This window comes from Sminthopsis crassicaudata, chromosome 6, assembly GCF_048593235.1.
Source record: "Sminthopsis crassicaudata isolate SCR6 chromosome 6, ASM4859323v1, whole genome shotgun sequence".
Lineage (NCBI taxonomy): Eukaryota > Metazoa > Chordata > Mammalia > Dasyuromorphia > Dasyuridae > Sminthopsis > Sminthopsis crassicaudata.
The window spans coordinates 238,943,625-238,967,836 of NC_133622.1; the positions used below are offsets into that span (position 1 = coordinate 238,943,625).

Here is a 24,212-nt window from a genome sequence, read left to right on the forward strand (position 1 = left end):
GAAGATTTCTGGGTTCCCTATTTTATACAGTGATGTAAATAAGATAAGGGACTCTCTTGTTATCTTTTGGGGACAGACAGAAGTCTCTTCCCCTGCTGTGACATTTGGTCTGTTTGAGCAGATTAGAATGGGGGCTGTAAAACCCTGGCCATCTCAGATAGCCCAAACTAGTTTGACCACATCAAAGTCCAAGTCCCAAAAGAAGTTGGAGATCAAACAAAGAATATCAAGGGGCTACCATCCTCAACAAGTTCAGTTCAATAATCCCACATGCAGCCAGGAGTCCAAATCCTTTACTTTCTCTTTCCAAGTCTTATCTCCTTCACTTGAGGCTTAGCTAGTTTTCTGGAGGCCTTCCAGATCTTGGTTTCAGTGTTCTCCACAGGACAGCCTGCCACCACTTCTCTGTCTTCCTTCGTTCTGCCTGACTTGTGAATCTCCTTGACTGAATCCTAGAAGATTCTGAATCTCCCAAAGTCCTCCTTGGCCCTGGGAGCTTCTTGCTTACATGCTGCCTATTAAGTACACAACAATCATTATATCACTAGGAAACCATTATTTGTTGTAGGATTAAATCAATGCTAAATTAGATTTAACCATTATCTTCTCAATTCCACTCAGTATCTTGTTTCAAGTTCTGGGCCATACACATCTCCTTGTAGGATCAGCTCAATCATACTGAACCATGACAAACTAGATAATTATTGTCTCTATCCATTCTAGTTACTTAGCATCTTAGAACCTAACACCTTGTGACACTGGTCTGTGACCCCTAACTTTATGGGGACCTCATGGAATAAAAGTGATTCACTCCCCTTATGACAGTATTGTCCATATTATTTTGTGGGAAACTGGTATCTCCTACCCCAACTATTCTGATGAACAGAAAGGTTCTAGGGACATGTTATCTTGTTATTAATCATGTTATTAATAAAATCATCATCTTATTAGTAAAAAGGATGGTCATTTGGCTATATCTCTTAGACCAAAGACAATCAGGGGAGTAAACTTCTGGCTTATATATTCTTTTGGAGAAGGAATGACAATCAACTCCAGTCATCTCAATGGAAAGTGGGCTATGTTAAAATGAGGGACTCAGTGATATCTTGTCACCATTGGGCAGAGAAACTATTTTTATAGTTAGCCTTAGACCATCCATTCAGAGAATTTATGCCCCACCCCATCCAGGTTGGAGTGTTGAGTAAATAAGTTAGTCTAATCTCATTATTGGTACTGCCTTTCAAAGAATCCAAGTTCTTTTAGAAAAAAAAAGAGAGACCTCTGTATTTCCTCAAATTATTGGTTATTAACAACTATTTCAGTATTGAGAGGAACAATGTGCTCAGCGATCATTTTATTATAATTACCTCCTATTCACCATCCTAAGAATTTTCTTACTGTTATTTTCCAGGTGATTAAGATGAATTGGAAATTAGTGTCTGAATAGTAGCTTCCACAGAGATTTCAAGAAACTCCTTTGAAGTGGCAAGAGACACCGCTTCCCTCCATTGTCTTGTTTTGTAGCCCAGGGGAAAATAAACATTTGAGATTCTTCAGATTCTCAGTCCCAAGAGTTTTAGAGAAGGATGTAAGATTACCAACATCTTTCCCATTCTCAGACTCTGAACAGAGTATAATGGCTTATTTCTCCTTTTTTGTCTTCTCAGGGAGATACTATGATATAGACATTTTATTTTCTTTTATCACACTTTGAAAATTTCTATAATTTTATTGTGATCAGATGTTTCCATTTCTATACTAAACATGATCTGAAAAACTTAATATTATTGTTATTGTTATTCTGCAACCATGTAAACACTTTTGCTGCCAGGTCTATTACTTCTAACTTCTCATTTCTAAGAAATATAGCATTCAACAGAAGTGTCCACATGCTGGTAAGTCAACATATTTGGCTATTCCCAACCATTTTCATCTCATTGCAAAGAACTAGACACCAGATTTCACTTAATAATATAAGTGAGTTAAGAATATTTATTATCTATAAGAGCATCAATGATTAAAAACAAAAACAAAAAAACAAAAACTTTTGGGTAGAGAGAGTGAGGGGTAACTTGAAATGAACAGGTTGTTTTTGTTTGTTTGTTTGTTTGTTTGTTTTTGTTTCTTGTTTTTTTGTTTTTGTTTTTGTTTTTGTTTTTGTTTTTGTTTTTAATAGTTTGTATTTACAAGAAATATGCATGGGTAATTTTACAATACTGACAATTGCCAAACCTTTTGTTCTAATTTTTCCTCTCCTTCCCTCCCCCGCCCCCATGGCAGGTCGACCAATACATGTTAAATATGTTAAAGCATAAATTAAATACAATATATGTATACATGTCCCAACAGTTGTTTTGCTGTACAAAAAGAATCAGACTTTGAAATAGTGTACCATTAGCCTATGAAGGAAATCAAAAATGCAGGCAGATAAAAATAGAGGGATTGGGAATTCTATGAAGTTGTTCATAGTCATCTCCCAGAGTTCTTTTGCTGGGTGTAGCTGGTTCAGTTCATTACTGCTCTATTGGAACTTATTTGGTTCATCTCATTGTTGAAGATGGCAACATCCATTAGAATTGATCATCATATAGTATTGTTGTTGAAGTATACAATGATCTCCTGGTCCTGCTCATATGAACAGCTTTTAAAAAAAAAAATCATCATTCTGGCAAATTTATTGAGCTTTTATTGAGTATATATGGCTGTCTTGGCCTCTAAGATACAACATAATTGAATATAGTATCTTCTATTCAAAGACTTACTTTCAATTTTAAAAGGTGGAAAACTGCAAAAATGATCAAATCCCATATAAGACAATATAAAGTAAGATTCCTGTGATTGCTACACACCAGAAATTCTATTGAACTTGGAAAGAGTAACTCAGTAATAGGAGAGAGGATGGGTAATAATATAGAGACAATTTAATATTAATGACCCTTTGCTTCAAAAAAAAAAAAAAAAAAAAGAAGTGTGATATGCTTTCTCTTTAAGTCCAAGTTTATTTATCTAAATTGCTAAATTCATTTCAACTATTTTATTCTTATTTTCATCTGCTGATTTTATTATATGATTATTTTAGTAATATCTGATTCTAGAGAACCCCATTTGGGGATTTCTTGGCAAAGATATTGAATAGTTTACCATTTCCTACTCTAGCTCATTTTACAATGAGGAAATTGATTAAATGGGATTAGCTGAATTGCCTAACCCCATACAACTAGCAAGAGTTTAAGGCTAAATTTAACCTCAGGTCCTTCTGAGTCTAGCCCAAGTGATTAGTCCATTGTGGTACCTAACAATCATTTTTAATTAAATTGTCACAATTATTTTAAATATTGTAATCTTTCTAATGCACTTCCTATTGATATTCTCATATACACAGGAGCATGATTGGTCTATCTTTGTCTATTTGGACAAAATAAAAGATTTGAACTCATCATTGAGTATTAATTTTAAAATTTATTTCAATCGTACATGCTCCCTTATGCCACTTTAAAGAACTCTCCATGGCTCCTTAAACATATCATACACTAAGCTATCTCCACATGTTATATTTTTCTCTTTTTTAAGACTATCTTCTTCTGTGAAGCTTCTTGAATCCTCTCTCTTCACTGAAACTCCCATGCATAGGAGAAATTGTCCTTTCCCTAAATATCTCCCATTTCAGTTTTCTTGCATGTCTTCTTGCCAATTTCAATATTATGATTTGTCAAACTTAGTATGACCAATTAAATATTGAAAATTACACAGCTTTAAATAAAAACTTATGTTTTGTTTGTTTTCTTGATTATCTAGACTTAATAAAATAATGGAGAAAATTTGTAATTAAACTTTAACTACATATACTTTTTTTTTCTTTTGGAAAGCCAGTTATTAAACATTCATTGCTTTACTCTTAGAAGACACAATGAATTGTGCATTCATATTTGCTCATGTATAATCCCTATTTACCATACACCCATATCCTTTTTTTTTTTTTCTTTTTCTGAGTCTGGGGTTAAGTGACTTGCCCAGGGTCACACAGCCGGGAAGTATTAAGTGTCTGAGACCACATTTGAACTCAGGTCCTCCTGAATTCAGGGCTGGTACTCTATCTACTGGGCCACCTACCTGCCCCTATATCCTAAATATCTATATCTATATCTATATTTAGTGTAAAAACCTTAGGAACTCTGTGTCATCTCTGAATCTATTATAAGGTCACTAACAGAGTATCTTAAATGAATAGGTATTTTTAAAAAATCCATCTATATTTTTATTGAATGATGAGCTTGAGAGACCAAACAAGTTGCCCAAGTTCACTTAGGTAATAAAACGGCATAACTAGTAATGGATTGTGTGTTTTAAATGGAAAAATCCTCTCTCCTTCATATTAATTGAGTGTCTAAAATATTACAATTCATAAACTGTTCATTGGGCTTTTTTCAGAGTTTAGTTTTTTATCTTAAAATTGTAAATGCTAATGAGTGGAGCATACAAAGAATCTATCCACATACATGTGTTACTGACTTACCAAAAAAACTTCATCTCAAATCAGGGGAAAATGGTATATCATAAGAAATCTTAAATATGTATAGATCTGAGAGAATAGGGAGATTAGTTAAATAGAGATTATCAAAACAGTATATTTGGTTCTTCACCCTATAGTTTGTACTCTATAAAAATGAAAGTGAAAGGGGAAAGTGTCAAATACAATTTTCAGCTGTAATTGGGGCCTACTCTTGAAATTTTGCCAAAGTATCTTGTCTATTGACTTTGAATAAGAAATTGCTGTTCTTCTTATATTACTCTTTGCCATTCGTGATTCTAGCTTGAAGGAAATTGTTTTATTTAGAGTAAATCTCTAGAGATCCAGAGCAAACAACTTATTGATCTCATGGGTCTCATTTAATCTTTGTCAGATGATACTTAGAAGCAGAGTATGTCTTGTGTTATTCTTATTAAAAATATAAAGGATCCATAAATGAATAGTGGTATAATATAGTATAGTAAGAAAATACACCTATATGAAGAAACTAAAGAATTTATGAGAACATGAGAACTTAGAAAATATCTAAGTGGATATTAGTGGTGGCAGAAGAATCAATATTGGAATCAGATTGAATTATGAACCCTCTCAAAAGATGTACAAGATGAGGAATATGAGGAAAACATCACAATCTATTCAGAAAACAACCATAATTTATTAATGCATAAATCCAGTTATCAAAAACATCAGTTGAATCAATGTGTACTCAAAAAAATGGTATAGCTAACAACTCCATGTGTATTAATTGTTTTTCTCTTTCAAAAATTAGAAAAATTAAAATTCCAAAACTGTATTTTAGAACTAATTTTTATCATTATGAAGGAACATGGTGGGGGAAGTGGGTACTTGTGACATGGTGATAGTTTGTGATAAAGAAGAAAAAGAAAACTGGAAATTCATCAGAAATATGTGGTTTGGACAAAGGGTTTTGCAAAGGACTCAGGTCAATCAGATGAAGAATAGGTAATGTCCCAAACAATAAAGTGGTGCTACAGGAAGAACATGGTTTTTCAAAGTAAAACAATGAGAAATAATCAGTCTTCATAATAAAAAAGAACTATATGGATCCATCAAAAATCCTTAAATTTAAAAAAGGATAAGTAATAGAAGATTGAATCAAAGATATAATAAAATCTCCTGATAATTATCAGAAATGCTTATTCCTAATCAATTCTAGTGTCTTCTCTTCTGTGATTTCCCTCCAAAAAACATTCAAATATAGCATATTTATACATAATTGTTTGTTTTAAATTTATTTATATAATATTTTCCTCAGTTACATTTTTTTTACATTTGCATTTTAAAACTTTTGGGTTCCAGATTGCATCCCAATCCTCACCCTAGCTCCCATTTAAAAATCACATGTAACACTATTCAAAATATTTTCATAACAGTTATGTTTATATATAATTATTTATATGTTGACTCTCCCCATAGATTATCTTTTGACTTTCTTTATGGGTACTGAATGAATTACTGATCAACTAATGTTGGAGCGATATGATTTTCAATGTGAGATTGTAATATGTGGCCATTGAGATCACTTCCAACTTTACTAAAATCCTGATATTCTCTGATTTTCTCCAATAGGAACCATGGAGAATGCTGATCAAAACAAGAGTGATGTTATCTTCATCCTTTTAGGATTCTCTGATTACCCAGACCTCCAAATCCCTCTGTTTCTAATATTCCTGGTGATCTATATTGTTACTGTAGTAGGAAACTTGGGTATGATTGTGATCATCAGGATTAACCCCAAACTTCATACCCCCATGTACTTTTTCCTTAGTCATTTGTCTTTTTTAGATTTTTGTTACTCTACTACAATTACACCCAAATTGTTACAAATCTTGGTTGTGGAAGACAGAAGTGTGTCTTTTGCTCTTTGTATCACACAATATTCTTTTGCTTCCATCTGTGTGGACACAGAGACATTCTTATTAGCACTGATGGCCTATGACCGCTTTGTGGCAATTTGTAATCCCTTGCTATATTCAGTTGTCATGTCCCAGAAACGATGTGTCCTGTTGATGACGGGTGTTTATACATGGGGCTTAATATCTTCTAGCATATTCCGCTACTCACTTCTTATTTTGTCATTTTCTGGAAGAAGCATCATTAACAATTTTCTCTGTGAGTATTCTGCTATTCTTTCTGCCTCCGTCTCTGATAAATATGTTACTGAGATAATCCTTCTTATCCTTGCCAATTTTAATACGTTTTTCACGCTCATTATTGTACTCACATCCTATTTTTTTATTTTTGTAACTGTCATGAAGATGAATTCAGCCAGTGGGAGGTACAAAGCTTTCTCTACTTGTGCCTCCCACCTCACAGCTGTTACCATTTTCTTTGGAACCATCCTCTTTCTCTACTGTGTGCCCAGTATCAAAAGCTCATGGCTTTTGGTAAGAATAAGCACTGTGTTTTATACGGTGGTGATCCCCATGCTGAATCCCTTAATATACAGTTTGAGGAATAAAGATGTGAAAGCTACTATCAAGAAATTAATGGAAATGCCAGGAAGGTTCCACAGTAGATAGAGAATTGGCCCAGAAGTCAGGAATACCTTAGTCCAAATGGGACTTACTAGCCATGTGACCCTTGGTTAGTCACTTAATACTGTTTTTCTCAGTTTTTCCATCTGTAAAATGAGTTGGAAAAGAAAATAGCAAACTTCTCCATTATCTTTGCAAAGAAAACCCTAAATACAGTCATGAAGGGTAAGACAAGATTCATTGACAAAACAACAAAATGTTTTTTTCACTAAAATTATTGGTACTGATGATTCCTCTCATGGTTGTCATAATCTGGGAGAATTAATAAGATATTTATTTAATATACTTATTCCTTAACAAGAATGTAATACTTTTATAGTGTCTAACATTTGGTTAAGACATTGTGTGAGACAGTATTGTCCACAAAAACAGAGACTCTTAGAATAAGAAAAAGCAAAAAGGGGTTTATTTTAATCTCCCAAGAAAGGGTACCTTCCAACTGACAAGATATTTGTCCACAAAGAGGTCCAAATCACAAACTCTGAAACACAAGACTAAGTAGATCTGAACTCAGAACCCCCTAAAGACATCACTTGCCAGCCAGACCTTTTCTCCCATTGTTTGGAGGAGTATAGGCTTACATTCTAATCACAGAAATTGAACTCAGAAACAAAAGAATATAAGTCAATAATGATAAACTCCTCTGATAAGAAAATTCAAAACCATTATGATCTTTTTTTTTTAAAATTAAAGCTTTTTATTTTCAAAACATATGCATGGATAATTTTTCAACAGCAACCCCTGCAAAACTCTGCAAAACCTCCCTAGATGCAAAGCAATTCAATATATGTTGAACATGGTAATATATATCCAAAAATATATCCAATGAATATATATTTATACAATTATCTTTCTACAAAAGAAAAATTAGATCAAAAAGGAAAAAAAAATGAGAAAGAAAATGAAATGCAAACAACAACATAAAATATGAAAATGCTATGTTGATTCACACTCAGTTCCTACAGTCCTCTCTTTGGGTATAGATGGCTTTCTTAATCACAAGATCACTAGAACTAACCTAAACCATCTCATTGTTGAAAAGAGCCACATCCATCAGAATTGATCATCATATAATCTTGTTGCTGTGTACAATGATCTCTTGATTCTGCTCATGTCACTTAGCATCAGTTCATCTACATCTTTCCAGGCTTTTCTAAAACCATCTTCCTAATTATTTCTTATACAACAATAATATTCTATAACATTCATATGCCGTAACTTATTTAGCCATTCTCCAACTGTAGGTCATCCACTCAGGTTCCAGTTTCTAGCCACTACAAAAAAAAAAAAAAAAAAAAAAAAAAAAAAAAAAAAAAAAAGGCTGCTACAAACATTTTTGCACATGTGGGTCTCTTTCTCTCCTTTAAGATCTCTTCATTGTCATCTTTAAAAGTACTTAAATGCTAATTAAGAGATTATGGGAAAACAGTAGGGGACAATCACTTACAACTGTTAGCTACAGCTATTTGTTATTATAAAGTCTCAAGTCACAATGAAGGCTATTTTCCCACAAGAGTGTCTTAATTTAGTTAATTCCACACAAGATCATGAGCCCAAGCATAAATGAATAAATAATAATGTGTAATGTTAAAATAATTCAGAAAAAGAAAGAAAATATCAATCAAATAAGCAACTCCCAGCAAAACAAAAGCTTATACATAATCTAATGGAATAAAGATAGCCTCATATCAAAAACAATCTTCTAAGATTTGGTGATAAAATAAATTTGCTCATTTCACATAATTGGATGTCTGTTTTCTTCCTGCAACCTTCTCTTCTACCATAGTATAGTAAAGAAAGGATCAAAAATAAGGTGAAGTCTGGATACAAATTCAGTTCCTTATGGCATTTAGAAACATGCATTGATGACTAAGAATATTGAACCAGGATGTCTCATTTGTACACTTTTACAAATTTAGAGTGTGGATTGATACTATGGAAACAAAGAAAGAAATACCTTTCATATTCCTTATTTTGATGTGAATAATAATTCTTAGATGTAGAACTTTAGAACTTTATTTAAAGAAAAAAAAATATTTTTCTTTTCCTGGAATTATCAAAGTTTTTGTCTCAGGACCACTATAGTTTTTTTTTTTTTTTTTTTAATTCATTTTTCCAAATTATCCCCTCGCTCCCTCCACTCCCTCCCCCCGATGGCAGGTAATCCCATACATTTTACATGTGTTACAATATAACCTAGATACAATATATGTGTGTAAATACCATTTTCTTGTTGCACATTCATTATTAGCTTCCTAAGGTATAAGTAACCTGGGTAGATAGACAGTAGTGCTAACAATTTACATTCACTTCCCAGTGTTCCTTCTCTGGGTATAGTTATTTCTGTCCATCATTGATCAACTGGAAGTGAGTTGGATCTTCTTTATGTTGAAGATTTCCACTTGCATCAGGATACATCCTCATACAGTATTGTTGTTGAAGTGTATAGTGATCTTCTGGTTCTGCTCATTTCACTCAGCAATAGTTGATTTAAGTCTCTCCAAGCCTCTCTGTATTCCTCCTGCTGGTCATTTCTTACAGAGCAATAATATTCCATAACCTTCATATACCACAATTTACCCAACCATTCTCCAATTGGTGGACATCCATTCAATTTCCAGTTTCTAGCTACAACAAAAAGAGCTGCCACAAACATTTTGGCACATACAGGTCCCTTTCCACTCTTTAGTATTTCTTTGGGATATAATCCCAATAACAGCAATGCTGAGGACCACTATAGTTTTAAAAACAAGGACCCCCAAAATGTTTTATTTCTCTGATCATTCAACCATATGTAATCATTAATATAACACATTAGCATAATATTTATTAATATCCTGTTTTAAATATTAAAACACCTTAGTACTGATATGATATTTTTACTCAGTATAATCTGTGATTGTATCCCCTTTTATCCTGCAAAAGATCATGTGTATGATCTAATTTGTTTTTTTTTTCCTATATCCATAATTTAACATAGTTCTTGACACTCATTAGGTGCTTACAAATGTTTATTGAAGGAGAGTGAGTAGAAGGGTCTCAGGGATTTGGAGATTTTTAGAGGGGAAAAAAAAAAAACACACACACACATAATGTGTAATAGTATTTTGAGCCAAAGCCTCAAAGCACCTTTTACATATCATAAGAAGATTTATTTAAATATATGGGATTCTCAGTGAGCCTTTACTTTAGAAATAATCAAAGGACAGTAGAAGCTAAAAGAGAATAGCATTAAAGTGGAACTCTTCAAGTGAAAGAAAATATTGCTTTGCTTAAAACGAATCAAAGGCATGTATACCTAAATTATGTATGTAGAGAACAAAAATTTAAAAAGCTCCTTAGGAGTAGTAGAGAAGAATGTTTAAAAGGTCAAAAGACAAAAAACAAAAAAAAAAAGAAAAAGAAAAAAAGAAATAATAGGTATCTCACAGGAAAAAAAAACTGTAGGGAAAAACTAATTCAAGAGAAATAGTTTAAGAATCAATAAACTACTTGCAAGTCATGACAAAAAAGTAATAGAATATAAACTTCACATTTCAAGAAATTACAAAATATGCACTGATCTTTAAACAATGGCAAAGTAGAAATCCAAAAAAACAAAAACAAAAACAAAACAAAACAAAACAACAACAACAACAACAACAACAACAACAACAAAAACAATCTACTGGTCACTTCCAGAAAAAACTCTAAAATGAAAACTTGCAGAGATATCATGAACAAATAAAAATACTGTCAGTAGCCCCCAAAATTAAATTACTAAAAGAACTATAGTTGGGGTCACATAGGGTTTAGAAGCAATGCTCTTGAAAAAAACAAAACAAAACAAAACAAAACATTAAATGAGAATGCTATTCCAAAAGACAAAAGACAGACTTGCAGTCAAAAATAATAAATGTGGCAAAGTTGAGTACAATCCTACAAGACAAATAAATGGATTTAATGAAATAAAGAATATTCAAGTGTTCTTTATAAAAATCTTAAAGCTGCATAGGAACTTTGACATATAAACACAGGAAAATGATAGCTTATAAAGGGAAACACACACATGCATACACACACATACAAAAATAAATTTATAGCTATAATCTAAAACAGAAAGGTAAAAATCACTGCTAATTTTTCAAGGAACTTTAAGAGAAGATCATAAGTAAGTGAAAGTTCCAAGTTATGAATCTCTTCAGTGATCATAATTGTGAATGACTAACAGTAGCTTCAACATATAGCTATAAAATTTGTCAGTTTCACTCACTTCTTTGTCATGACTTGCAGGTAGTTTATTGATTCTTAAACTATTTCTCTTTTTTTTTTTTTTTTTTTTTTTTTGTGGTTTCACTATACATCATTTATTTTTAAAGAAAAACAAAAACAAAAGCCTCACAAACACAAAGTTTGTCCAGAAAATTAAACTTGAATCTTGCTGTCATGTCTGATACCATGATCTTCTATGTAAGTTTTTTAATTAAAGTTATTTCTATATGTCTTTTGTAGTGTGAATGTGATTAAAATACTGAAACGATCAATACTAATCACTCTTTCATCAGATATATAAAGTATCAAGGAAAAAATTTCAAAACAACATAGCTTGGTAGTGCAATTTAATTTTCAATGGTTTCCTTTGTGAAATTCTATTATTTCAAAATTTTCCATTTCCTGCTTTCCAAAACACAAAGCAAGATAAAAGTCCTATTTAAAAAAGCAAAAAAACTACATACTTTAAATGCTGCAAGCCTAGGCCCCACCACACAGTATTCATTCAATCAACATTGTGTTTGTTTACAGTAAATATACCTCAATGAATGACATAAAATTTAATTTCAACCTGAGGTTAATTAAAATTCTTTTGCTCCCATTTTTTTTTGAAGCAATTATTACAGTTATTATCTACATTCTGATTAAGCACAGTAGTTAAAAACTAAAGCTTTGGTGGATCACAGCATCTTTACCACCCACCACCACCACTAGAAGTAAAAAAAAAAAAAAAGTGTCGGACATACTCTTGTAAGATCAAACTTCATGCATTTAGGGCTGTGAGACCCCAGAAGAGGACTCGGAGTTCTTGTCAACATCATGAGGAATAATGTAAGTCAAACCCAAGTGCTGACTCCAAATTCCTGTACAGGTACCACTGTCTAATACTGTAACCTGCTCTCTATGAATTACAGCTTTTCCTCAGCTGTAAAGTGGAGACAATAACTATTCTACTTCTTTTAAGAGTATTAGATGAATTAAATCAGATTCGGGATGCAAGAAGTACCTGAGTGTCTGCAAGATTTAAGTATACTCTAGATTCATAGATAGATGAAATTATTTCTTATCCAAGTTGGCACTAGTATAACCAACAAATGGTCGATTAAAGTCATTTGGAATAGTTCCCACCAGTTTTTTTCTTTGTGACTAGTTGAGGACAGTCATCAAGAAAGACTTAAGTCTGACTCCTGCATTTTTGGACCCAGGTACTTGAAGGACCCTCTGAGGGTATTTCTGAAACTTTGATCTGGAAAGAGATAGTTCGACACTCGGAACAAGTATTGAACATATTTTGCTATAGGCGTGAAACAGCCAGAAATAAAATTTTTTTAAATGTATAAAAAATAAACTCTTGTAAACATTATTATCCTCACTCATCTTAATTTAGTTCCAAAGTAGGTGAAAGTAGGCGGAAAGTGAAAGAAAACAAAGGGGAATGGTTTGTGTAATTTGGTCTATTAGGAGAACAAGTAGGTGGTTAGTCATGTGAAAATATGGTCAAGAGAAGCATAAAGAGGATGGCTGAGAGGGAGTGGGAAGAGATAAAACTTTTTAAAAGGAATCAATCTCATTCTAATCACAGCATGGAGTTTGGATCTTTCTCCCAAGAAATCAAGCCCAGTGATTGATTCATATAAACAAACTGGATATGGAAAAAAAAAAAAAAATCAACTGATGATAACAAAAGGACATTTTTTTCCCCCTAAAGAATACTAATAAGCAATGCAAACCTTTTTATAATGATGCAGTTCTCTTAAGAGTAGCAGTATTACCCATTTGAGTCCTTTTTAAAGTTAGCAGCTGCTGGGTTTTTTTCTTCTGCTTTTGAGATGCATTTTGGCTTTTTAAACTCAGGACAAGGCATCATAATATATTCCTTTTATAAAAACCAAGTCTTCCAGTAAAAACGATGTGGGTTTTTTGTTTGTTTGTTTGTTTGTTTGTTTGTTTGTTTTTTTTGGCTACATGAAAATTTAATTCCTAACTCTTTTTAAAAAACCTAGTAGTCGTCACATATGTAGCTATTTCCATTCTCAGCATATCTGTGTTTATGTTGAAGTCAACAAAATGAAGACAAACTATTCAGGATAGACACTGGTATCACATCCCCAACAACATCAGTGGCCTGAGTCTTGAGCTTGTGTTCTTGTTCGCCAGGTGAAAATGAGGCTGAAAAAACTGGTCTAGAAGGAGGTGGACTGGGCACGAAGAGTAAAGCTGTTTGGAAATCTCATCTATCCAGAGAGCGTTTCTGAGCAGCTTCTGAACAAACATTTCTCAAGAGATTAATGACAGATCTGGGGTCTTCACTCCTCATGATGGCACTACCAGAAACAATCATATTAGCCCCTGCCTCTGCACATTTGTGAATTGTGTCAGGACCTACTCCACCATCTACTTCAATATCTAGAGAAGGGAACTGGGTCCTCAACCAATGAACCTTTGGCATCATATCTTCCATGAACTTCTGCCCTCCAAACCCAGGTTCCACTGTCATGACTAAGGCCATATCTATCTGATTGGCCCATGGTGCCAAATACTCAACAGTAGTGCCAGGTTTAATAGCAAGACCAACCTTCATGCCATTCTCTCGAATATCTTTAATCAGTGCTCCAGGGTTCTCTGTAGCTTCCAGGTGAAAGGTATATTGATTTGCTCCAGCAACAGCCATTGGGTTTACCCACTGTTCTGGTCTAGAAACCATCATATGCATGTCAAAGAAAGGGTCTTGACCTAACTGTTTTCGAAGGCTTTCTACCACAGGGTGACCAAAGGTGATATTGGGAACAAAATGCCCGTCCATTACATCCAGGTGCAGATAGTCGGCCCTGGAATCCAGCATACGGGCGCATTCGGCCCCCAGGCAGGCCAAGTCGCTGTTGAGGATAGACGGACCGATTTTGCAACCAGACGCCATGGTGGGTGCAGGTGCCCGGGACGATCGAATCACAGAGAAGGTGGAAAGCCCAGTCCGCCCAGTCCGCCCAGTCCGCCCCTTCCGCCCCTTCCGCCCCTTCCGCCCCTTCCGCTCCTTCCGCCCCTTCCGCTCCTTCCAGATTAAACTATTTCTCTTTAATTAGTTTTTCATCACAGTTGTTTTTTCTGTGAGATACCTATTATTATTATTTTTTTTTGTCTTTTGACTTTTTAAACATTCTTTGTTGTGTTATGGAATTATTATAATCTTTTTATTTTATTCTAAATTTCAAAAAAAAAAAGTTTTCTTAGAAAAGATTTTATACCTCTTATTCCAAGCAGTTAATTTTCTTTTTTCGTATTTTACTGCCATGGCGCTCTCTCTCGCTCTCTCTCTCTCTCTCTCTCTCTCTCTCTCTCTCTCCCCTACTATGCCCCCACTTCCTATACTTCTCCCTACTTAGAAGTTCTTATATCCTATTAGACTCAGCTAGTTCTTCTTTGCAAGAAAGCTCTGCAGATTCAAAGATGTTTTTATAGTATGGAATTCCAGCCAGGTTATTCTGTTAATTTTTCTTTGTTCAAGTATGGCCAAGATTCTCACTGCATATGGTCCCATCTTCAGTCATACTGATTCGTTTGTTGCTGCTACTTTTTCTGCTACTACTTGTGCTGCTACTGTTGCTTCTACTTCTGCTATTGTTACTTCTCCTTCTGCTGCTGCTACTTTTGCTACTGTTGCTTCTCTCTCTCCTGCTGCTACTGTTGCTTATACTTTAGCTGCTACTTGTGCTGCTACTGTTGCTTCTCTTGCTACTGCTGCCACTGTTACTTTTCCTTCTGCTGGTGCTACTGTTGCTTCTATTCTCCAACTGCTATATCTATTGCTACTGTTGCAGCTACTTTTGTTGCTATTGCTATTAGTTTTACTTCTGTTATTGTTGCTTCTACTTCTGCTATTGTTACTTCTCCTTCTGCTGCTGCTACTTTTGCTACTGTTGCTTCTCTCTCTCCTGCTGCTACTGTTGCTTATACTTTAGCTGCTACTTGTGCTGCTACTGTTGCTTCTCTTGCTACTGCTGCCACTGTTACTTTTCCTTCTGCTGGTGCTACTGTTGCTTCTATTCTCCAACTGCTATATCTATTGCTACTGTTGCATCTACTTTTGTTGCTATTGCTATTAGTTTTACTTCTGTTATTGTTGCTTCTACTTCTGCTATTGTTACTTCTCCTTCTGCTGCTGCTACTTTTGCTACTGTTGCTTCTCTCTCTCCTGCTGCTACTGTTGCTTATACTTTAGCTGCTACTTGTGCTGCTACTGTTGCTTCTCTTGCTACTGCTGCCACTGTTACTTTTCCTTCTGCTGGTGCTACTGTTGCTTCTATTCTCCAACTGCTATATCTATTGCTACTGTTGCATCTACTTTTGTTGCTATTGCTATTAGTTTTACTTCTGTTATTGTTGCTTCTACTTCTGCTTCTCCTTCTGTTGCTATTTCTCCTTTTCCTTATGCTGCTGCTGCCTTTGCTATTTCTGCTGCAGTTTCTCCTTCTTTTGCTACTGTTTCACCTTTCTGATGTCAAGATACTTTTTGAGAAAGTAGGATGAACAAAAACAATAATTTAGCTACAGCTGATGAAGAACTCCTTTCTAGCACTTTTATGTTTAAGTCCCCTGCTTACTCTTTCCTGAGTTATTTAACTACAATTGTATAAACAGTTGTAGAGCTACCAGATGACATTTCTTTCCAGAGCCTGCACTAGTTATAAAACACTATGGTACCTCTCCTAAGATACTATCTTGAACCTTTTTCAATTGTATGCTGTGAAGAGTGGATTCCTGGCACAATCCTATATTGGTGTTTATGGACTTTTCTGTTTGTCTCCTTATCTGGTGGGTGAGAGGGAATATTACTATAACATTTTTTTTGCTTAGATTTCCAGATAAAAATTCTGTCTTATGCATTTTCTTTATCTTTGTGGTAGAGCTAAGATATACTTTTCCCTGCTATTTTTCCTCTGTTCTTTTCTCCTTTGGATTTTCAAGACATTGAGAGGATTGGCAGTGCAGACTTAGATTTTTATTGCAAATCTATATGTCTATTTGTAAAATCTTTCTGCCAAAGAGTGGGAGGCAGTAAAGGGAGCATATTGAAAAGTAAGTCAATGTCAATGGATCCAGCCATTTCTGGTGAGCAATATGGAACTGTGCTCAAAAAGTTATCAAAATGTGTATACCCTTTGACCCAACAGTATTTCTATTGAGCTTGTTACCCAAAGAGATCTTTAAGGAGAGAAAGGGACCCACATGTGCAAAAACGTTAATAGCAGACTTTTTGTAGTGGCAAGAAACAGGAAATTAAGTGGATGCCCATCAATTGGGGAGTAGCTGAATAAATTATGGTATATGAATATTGTAGAACATTATTTTTCTATAAGAAATGATCATGATTGGGTGGATGATTTTGGAAAGGCCTAGAGAGATTTACATGAACTGATGTTAAATGAAATGAGCAGAACCAGGAGATCACTGTACATGGCAAGATCAATATTATAGGATGATCAATTCTGATAAGTGTTACTATTTCTAAAAATGAGATGATTGATGCCTGTTCTAATGATCTTGTGATGAAGAGGGCCATCTACACCCAAAGACAGTTCTGGGGGAACTGAGTGTGGATTACAACATAACATTCTCACAATTTTTGATGCTCTTTGCTTGCACCCTGTTTTCTTAATTTATTATCTTTTTAATGATTTTCCTTGTGCAACAAGAGAATTATATGAATATGTTTACATGTATTGGTTTTAGCATATTTTAGCATGTATAAACAAATTTTGAATTGCTTACCATCTAGAGGAGAGAATGGGGGAAAGAAGAGGAAAATCTGAAGCACAAGGCTATGAAAGGGTCAATGTTGAAAAATTATCCATGCATATGTTTTGAAAATAAAAAGCTTTAAAAATATTAATAAAAAAGTAAGTTAAGGATTAGGGATTAATTTTTTTTTCTTTATATAGTTCATCAGATTATTATTACATGTGATTAATTCCTATTTTGGAAATTTCAGAGTTGTCCTCAGAGTAAATGATTTACCTCTATTTTTTAAATCAAAATTAAATAAACAAAGGCAGCTAGTTGGGGCAGTAGCTAGAGTACCAGCCCTGAAATCAGGAAACCTTAATTCAAATCTGGCCTCATACTAGCTTTGTGACCCTGAGCAAGTCACTTAACCCTATTACCTTAGCAAAAAAAAAGAAAAAGTTAAATAAACAATTCTGATGATATTATGATATTATTGTGATATTGTGAAGATATTTTAGGGTACTGCCAAGAAAGATGCTGCTTAACTGACACGAAGAGACAAAATGAAAGTATATCTATAATTGTTGTAAGTTCCTTAAAGAATTCCAATGGTCAATTCATTTGGTATCCCTTAATATATTTGAGATAGAAAGAAATGACAGAATTCACCTGGCCCAACCTCCTCATTTTATGGTAGAATAAATTGCTATGATGATATGATGTAAAATAATATGATGTAAAAATTTGCCCAACCTAAGAATACAATGTTGAAAAATGTGTATTTTTCAGTAAAGATGTTCAGAAGTATAGATGTGGAATTCAGAAAAAAAATTCCAGTCATGACAGCTATGGTCTTTAAAAAAGCAAAAATTAAAAACTTTTATTTGTTAATATTGTAGATTTTGTAGTTGGAATAATGGATCTTTGCAGGGAAATGACTTTTTTAAAAGAAAGAACAGCCAAATAAAGAGCTTTGAACACAATTAAGACTCCTATATTTGGAGATGTGAGGAACATACGATAAAAGAAACATATAGTACAACACCTTCATTTTACAAAAGATGTAACTGAGATACCAAAAATTAAGTAACAAGGTCCCAAATGATAAGAGCCAGAATTTAAAATTTATTCCTCTGAAATTTATTTACAATCTTCTTTTTTAAAAAATTCAGTATCATATATTGTTTGTCACTGAAACCGTGTTTAAACAATGCATAACAAACTCCTAAAGAAAAGTAGAAAGTTGGAAAACACTATTATTATTTTGGTTTAGAGTTCATATTTATAATGTCACTATTAGGGGCAGCTAGGTGGCAAAGTGAATAGAGCACCAACCTTAAATTCAGGAGGACCTGAATTCAAATCTGGTCTCAGACACTTAACACTTCCTAGATGTGAGACCCTGGGCAAGTCACTTAACCCCAGCCTCAGGAGGAAAAATATATAATGTCACTATTGATATTTTACTTTAAGGTGGCATTTCACCATTTGGTTTGTCTGAAAACAGGCCTTTCTGGTGCCATTCATCTTGGCCAAGATTTTTGAAGGAAGTTTTTACATTGAGTCTTAATAGTTCTAATAACTCTAGGGAAAGATACTCTTTTAACACAGATTTTCTGAATAAATAAATGGTGCTAACAGGAGAGTTGAATGACTTTATAAGTTTCATGAGAAGAACCCCTTAGATTACCAGGTCCTTTTCAAGTACTACTTGGACCCTAGAATAAATCAAGAGAGCTCTATCTCTAGACTTTTCCTGAAAGAACATGGATGCAAGAGACAATTCTACTCCTCAGTCTCATAGCTGGTCAGTTAAGCATCAAGCCTCACAGCAGCTCTCATTTTCAGTACTAAGGAGAAAACAATGAGGTCATCAATTATTTAATCATTGGGATTTACTGTGGCATTATCCTGAATTGTTTGTTTTTTGTTTGTTTGTTTGTTTTTTCCTAATCTTGATATAGGCTACATAGGTTTTAATGATATATAAGAAAAATAGAAAATAAATTACTAAAGTTAAGTTTTCTCTGAGATTTCATGGAAATTCTCCTCAGAGAGTAAGACAGAGGAAAATCAGAATTCCTTCTAATGGCTTGCTGGTTGCCCAATGGGGAAAACTAAGAACAGATTCTCTAATAGACTTGTTCCCAAGAGTCCTGAAGATGACTATCATATCATCTGCAATAAAACATAATACCTTGTTATTTTCTTCCTTTCTATCTACTTGGAGAATAATTTTTTCTTCCTTATCACTCTGGGAGAATTATTATTTTTAATCTTTCATCACTATGGATTTCCAGTATTTAAACTGGTGTTAAACAAGTTTCTATTTATTTATGTTGTTTTTATTACTTGTCTTTTTTTATTTATTGCTGAATCACAGAATTTTTATTTATTTATTTATTTATTTTTTAATCAGATACATGGCTCCCAGCACTTTAGTTCTAGGAAATGAATCACACACAGGAACCCACCTTCTAGTGAGTATTTTCATATGATCATATCCATTGCCAATGCTGAAGGACGAGACAAAAGTAATCTCTTTGCAATTTATTTCAGTTCAATAATAACTAAAAAGAACTTCCACTATCATAAGACATGAGGGTGAATGAAAATATTTCACATTTATTTTATCATCATCAAGTCAACACTCTTACAAGCATGAAGAAAGCTGGACTCTTTCCATTATAATTATAAATATAAAGAAATTATTTGTAAATTATAAATATCAATATATTATTTATGAAATATATTATTTATATGTTATAAAAGTGTATATAATTATAGCTATAAATTTGTAATTTATGATTAAAATATAATTGGAATGTTTTAGGAATTTAAGATATCCTATTATTGTCAGAGCTGAAAAAACCTTATGAAACAGATCATATAATGATAGTGATTGTTATTAGTATGTAAATTTGAATATAAACAAACTTTTGAAAAAGAAAATATTTCACATCTATAAACTATCAGGCTATGCATATTACATAAAATATATATTTCAGATTCTACATAAAATATAGAATACAGGGTACCATGTATTTTACATATGTATATAATTTGAAGCATAAAGTCTCATATCTGCAAAGAAACTCATTGTTAAAAAATATAAAATACTATATCTGGAAAGGAACACATAGCAGAGGAAGGAAAATGTCACAGCAGGATAGCTCTCAAAAAATGGATATTAAAATAAAGATGTTGAAAGGGAGTTAGACTAAAAAATATAAAATGTTAAGATGAAATAAAGCTTTTAAATTGTTTAGCTTGAGAATATAGTACTTTTGAGTATTGGGGAGCAGAGGTGGGAGGTGGCATTAAGAGCTTATTTTTCCATTTTCATTGCTAACTCCAATTTCTAAATTTTCCTTTGTCCTAAAGTTTTATACTATAACACTTATCCTTTGTCTCCTTTAACATCCCAAATCATAACAAGTCCCTCATCAAATATAAATCATATATTCTTTTTTCACTTTGGTTAGCACTTGTTTCAGTTCTCCCTTTTGTACTTTGCACATTCTTGTTATATCATAGTAAATTATATGTGCATTCCTTCCCCTTAATTTTTAAAGATATTTTAATGCACATTTGGGTGATAAGCATTTGTGCATTCATAATATTACAGATAACCTCTCATACACAGGGTTTTTTTTTTAAGTTTAATAATATTTAAATAAATGATGAAACTGAGGGCTCTCTCCTTTTTTCTCTCTCTTCCTTAAATTACACTGTAAATGATATTTAATAACAATAATTATAATAGTCAGAATTTTTTAAAACCTATAAAGTGTCAGGCAGTTTACTAAGTTCTTTAGAAATATTACCTCATTTGATTCTTATTTGATGACTTTGTAAGGTAGATGTTACTAATACCCTGCTATTACAAATGATTAAAATTTACTCCCTAAACTAATTTCCTACACATTTTGAAACAAGATATAACTTGTTACAACTAAACATTAATTTGAAGGTTCTCTTTTCCAGTCCTAACATTTTTTAATATGTAAAAAACATTTAAAGAGACATTAGAATTAGCTATTCACTCACAGGTATTAATTCTTAAACCTAAAAATGACTATCTCCCCCCCCAAAAAAAAAAGGAATCCTAAGAGTATTTAATTCCCAAGAACTTAAAAAAACAAGGGGAGGAATGATGGGCCACATAAATTGTTAGATATAGAGAGAAGAATTCAAGTATACTCAATCAAATATCTCAACCAAATAATATGTATTTCTCTCCATATATAACATAGTGCTACTCACATACAGAGAGAGAGAAAGAGAGAGACAGAGAGACAGAGAGACAGAGACAGAAACAGAGAGAGATGAAAGGAAGGAGGGAAAGAGAACGAATTTAAATATTGAAAATAAGCATTGAGAGCAATCAATCACAGTCCATGAAAAACAATATCAATTGAAATGTAAAAAAAGTTCATAAGTAAAAAAAGTCTAAGAGAGATGGCAGTAGTGAGTCCCAAATCAATTAGTTAGAAGTTTAAATAGAAATGTGCAAAGTGTGGTTTAATAGTGAGATAATCCTAAGGCAACAAATAAATTTACCTCATTTGTCTCATTGAGAACTGATGGGAAGAATTTAAAATGGGAATTATTTCTTGAAGAGTAATTTTTGTTCAAAACAAATAGCATGGGTAAAGAATATAGGTAACTTTGAACGTTAAGAAAATATTTTCATGTGAAAAAATGCTGAAATGATTAGGGAGCATAAATGATTGAGAGAAAATCTGGGTGAGAACAGCGAATGCAGAAAGAGAATGGCAGTTATTATCCAGGTATATTACCAAAAGGTTCAATGGTATTTAGAGATAGAAGAGTATTTTGTGGAAGATAGCAAATAAATTTTTAAGAGGTACTCTGCTAAGCTCTTTACAGATATTAACTCATTTGATCTTCAAAGTAACTATAGAAGGTATGTATTATTATTCCTATAAGTTTAAAGATGTGGAAATTGAGGTAGACAAGGTCATATAACCTAATCATTAACTAAGGAAAAATCTCATCTCTGGTTTTCCTATTTCCAGGCCAAGTTTTTATCCACTGTTCTATCTACATGCCACTAGGTGGCAATGATCACCTGCCTAAAAATGAAAATTAATATGATAACATTGACATTTAGTTATTTAGAAGTTTTTTTGTATATCATTGTACATTACTGGCATTAGACCTCCCTATAATAATAAAATATAGTGAATTGAGAAGTGTCCTGAATGCCAGATCCAGTGAAAAGTCATGAATGGGTTCATATTACCAGAAGAGAATTTCTCGAGTCTAATGCCCTAATGATATATGCTACTATTTACATTGTTACATTATTTTATGTTGTTATATTATTATGTAGTTATATTATATAGTAAGTATGATAATAAAATGTCATAATATATTTTATTAACATGATGATTTTTTTGTTTTTTTTTTAATTAATTTTATAATTATAACATTTTTTTGACAGTACATATGCATAGGTCATTTTTTACAACATTATCCCTTGTTCTGAATTTTTCCCCTCCTTCCCTCCACCCCCTCCCTTAGATGACAGGCATTCCCATACATATAAAATATCTTATAGTATATCCTAGGTACAATATATATGTGCAGAACCGAATTTTGTTGTTGTTGTTGTTGCAAAGGAAGAATTGTATTTGGAAGGTAAGCATAATCTGGGAAGAAAAACAAAAAAAAAATGCTCACAGTTTACACTCATTTCCCAGTGTTCCTTCTCTGGATGTAGCTGATTCTGACCATCATTGATCAACTGGAAGTGAATTAGCTCTTCTCTATGTTGAAGATAACCACTTTGATCAGAATACATCCTCATACAGCATCATTGCTGAAGTGTATAATGATCTCCTGGTTCTGCTCATTTCACTCAGTATCAGTTGATGTAAGTCTCTCTAAGCCTCTCTGTATTCCTTCTGTTGGTCATTTCTTACAGAAAAATAATATTCCATAACATTCATATACCATAATTTACCCAACCATTCTCCAATTGATGGACATCCATTCATTTTCCAGTTTCTAGCCACTATGAAAAGGGCTGCCACAAACATTTTGGCACATACAGGTCCCTTTCCCTTCTTTAGTATTTCTTTGGGATATAAGCCTAGTAGTAACACTGCTGAGTCAAAGGGTGATGATTTTTTAATATATTTATAACTATATTTTGTGAACACCACTTTGTTCAAGGGATCCTAAACTAGGGAAATCTATCTGTGTAAATTCTGGTAATCTAATTCAAATGAGGGTAAGTTGAAGACAATGAATTTAATGAAATTTCAAAGATTCTCACATCATTTAAGTGATAAATTGCTTTAGATCAATGATTGAATAGTCAATCAATAGCACTTGTTAATCACATGTCACAGGTCAAGTGCTATGACAGGTGAAAACGAAGCAAAATTTGTCTTTAAAAGGTGTATTTTATCTCACAGGAGTTGAAAATATATATAAAACTGTAAAAAAAACATTTTTAAAATCAAAGGTAAAAGAATCAGAACTGGAGGGATGGGAATCATGACTAGATTCATGTTGAATCTTGAGATTTGAAGGAAATTTTACATTTTAAGATATGAACTTCAGGAGAAAATACATTCTAAAAGTATTCTCAGATTTTAGATACCATTGGAGAAAATCAAAACAAAATCTGTATATCATATGAGAAAAAAACAAGGTGACTAATTTTACTTCAACAATGAAAGGCATAATGAGGGATAATGTATGAATATGCAAAGGTAGATCAACATTAGTTTCTTCTTTAGAAGAAAAGGGGAATCTCTGGAGAATAATATACTCATACGTGTATTTTAAGAAAATGCAATGATAACTCTAGATGAAAGATTATTTCCAAAACAAAATACAAAGATCACTGGGCAGAAAGTATAGAGAAGAAAATGTAGATATGCCATTGACTGAAATTGCACCCTAAAATAGAACTATCCATGTAGAAGGGGGAATAGTCCATCTTAGGAAATTTCTTTTCATTGAAGGCCTTTAATAAATATTAGGTTGCCAATTAGCAAGTATATTATAAAGGGGCCATTTTTTTTCCAGTAAATACTTAGAGAATAAAACCATGAAAATTTGTTCCAGTTCTGAGATGTTTTATTATTTTTTTTTTATTTTGATATTCTCTCCAA

The 24,212-nt window shown here is 33.0% G+C and overlaps 2 protein-coding genes across 2 annotated transcripts; one reads left to right on the plus strand and one right to left on the minus strand.

The window, feature by feature from the left end:
• The first annotated feature begins 6,123 nt into the window (after positions 1–6,123).
• LOC141546511 (olfactory receptor 5D18-like) lies at positions 6,124–7,071 on the plus strand. The gene has a single exon (XM_074274382.1). It carries the CDS (start codon positions 6,124–6,126, stop codon positions 7,069–7,071), a length of 948 nt encoding a protein of 315 aa, XP_074130483.1.
• A 5,967-nt stretch (positions 7,072–13,038) lies between these two features.
• Positions 13,039–14,367, minus strand: LOC141545763 (ribulose-phosphate 3-epimerase-like). Its single transcript, XM_074273014.1, has one exon. It carries the CDS (start codon positions 14,252–14,254, stop codon positions 13,568–13,570), a length of 687 nt encoding a protein of 228 aa, XP_074129115.1. The 5' UTR covers positions 14,255–14,367; the 3' UTR covers positions 13,039–13,567.
• Between the last annotated feature and the right edge of the window lie 9,845 nt (positions 14,368–24,212).

Bases quoted from the DNA above. Each gene is read 5' to 3' on its own strand.
- LOC141546511 (XM_074274382.1), top strand. From the start codon at position 6,124: ATGGAGAATGCTGATCAAAACAAGAGTGATGTTATCTTCATCCTTTTA.
- LOC141545763 (XM_074273014.1), bottom strand. From the start codon at position 14,254: ATGGCGTCTGGTTGCAAAATCGGTCCGTCTATCCTCAACAGCGACTTG.